General features: G+C 44.0%; 1 protein-coding gene across 1 annotated transcript; it reads right to left on the bottom strand.

The window, feature by feature from the left end:
- Positions 1–503: 503 nt before the first annotated feature.
- LOC121932392 (proteasome assembly chaperone 3-like) lies at positions 504–863 on the bottom strand. Its single transcript, XM_042470978.1, has one exon. The coding sequence runs from the start codon at positions 861–863 to the stop codon at positions 504–506; it is 360 nt and encodes a 119-aa protein (XP_042326912.1).
- Positions 864–1,364: the final 501 nt, after the last annotated feature.

Here is a 1,364-nt window from a genome sequence, read left to right as displayed (position 1 = left end):
CTTAAGTCGTTCCTCATAGGACATGGTTTCCAGACCTTTCACCATTTTAGTCGCCTTCCTTTGGACACGTTCCAGTTTTTCAACATCCTTTTTAAATTGTGGTGCCCAGAATTGGATGCAATATTCCAGGTGGGGCCTGACCAGAGCAGAATAGTCTTTAACTGCTTTTTTTTGGGGGGGGGGGGGAGATTTTGCAGAGTAGTTTATTGCATCACGATCTGCCAATAATGGATTGACATTAGGAAATTAAAACCTGCAATATCCAAATTTTACCCAGATGTTTTCAAGTGCTAACATCTCATTTTTAAAAAAATCAATAATAATAATAATAATAATAATAATAATAATAATAATACAAGGGGAAAGCAAAAAGAAAAATCTGCCTACGTGGCAAAGATAAGTCCAAGCGCTGGGGCCGCCTGACAAGGCCAACGCCTACCCCAGACAGGTCTAATCCAGGAGGGATCAAGTCTTCTATGGAGGCATTAAGAGTCTCACCACATTCAGCATTGACGGATCATCTCCTGGAGCATCCAGACCCCCTCCATGCTTTTATCCTTCAAAACCATGGCTAAGAGAACGGGCTTATTCCTGGCTTCTTGAGACACCGAGGTCATGAGATGTTTGGCACAAATGTGCACGAGAGGCTCATCTTTGCCAAGGAGTACTTTGGTGGTGAGCAAAGGGCTGCTGACGTTGTCCACCACCATGTTGGGCTCGACGGAGACGAAGGTCCCCATCTTGCCATACTGGGTCACCACCACCAGGATCATGTTCCCAAAATCAGTGTACACCACCTGCATCAGGATGCCCCGGATCACCTCTTCAGCCTGCTTCAAAGCCAGGATGGACTTGGCAGCCATGGTGGTGAGCTCCAGGCTCTGGCTTTGCTACTTTGTGCCTTTAACTGCTTTTGTTGTCAAACATAGTTCTTTCTTGAGATTCGTTAGAAACTCAGGAAAGCAGGTGAGATTGTTTAATCTCACTATCAGAGTAAACACAGCAGAATATAGGCGAGCAGGAAAACTAACTAGCTCCACTTATCTCCCAGCCCACGTGTCCCCAATCAAAACTCAGTCACTTGGTTAAAGTGAAAATAAACAAATTAACTTACAACATCATGTGTATGAAGAGATACACAGGTCTAGCTTCGTGTTGCAAGAAATATGAGGTAGAAAATGTAGTCTACATGCATCTTAGGAAAGATTCCCTCAGCATGCAGGCATCAGCTCTGGACAAAAGGCAAGGGTAAACGATTCTTCTTCAGGGACAAAAGGTGAGGCGTGCTCTTTTTGGGTAAACAGGAAATGAGGAGGGGTTATTAGTAAGCAATAAACTACCATAGACATGCATTACTAGAAGGT

Source organism: Sceloporus undulatus, chromosome 6 (genome assembly GCF_019175285.1).
Source record: "Sceloporus undulatus isolate JIND9_A2432 ecotype Alabama chromosome 6, SceUnd_v1.1, whole genome shotgun sequence".
NCBI classification, from domain to species: domain Eukaryota; kingdom Metazoa; phylum Chordata; class Lepidosauria; order Squamata; family Phrynosomatidae; genus Sceloporus; species Sceloporus undulatus.
Note: the sequence above shows the minus strand (reverse complement) of the source record. Positions and strands in the feature narration are given on the sequence as shown.

Bases quoted from the DNA above. Each gene is read 5' to 3' on its own strand.
- LOC121932392 (XM_042470978.1), bottom strand. From the start codon at position 863: ATGGCTGCCAAGTCCATCCTGGCTTTGAAGCAGGCTGAAGAGGTGATC.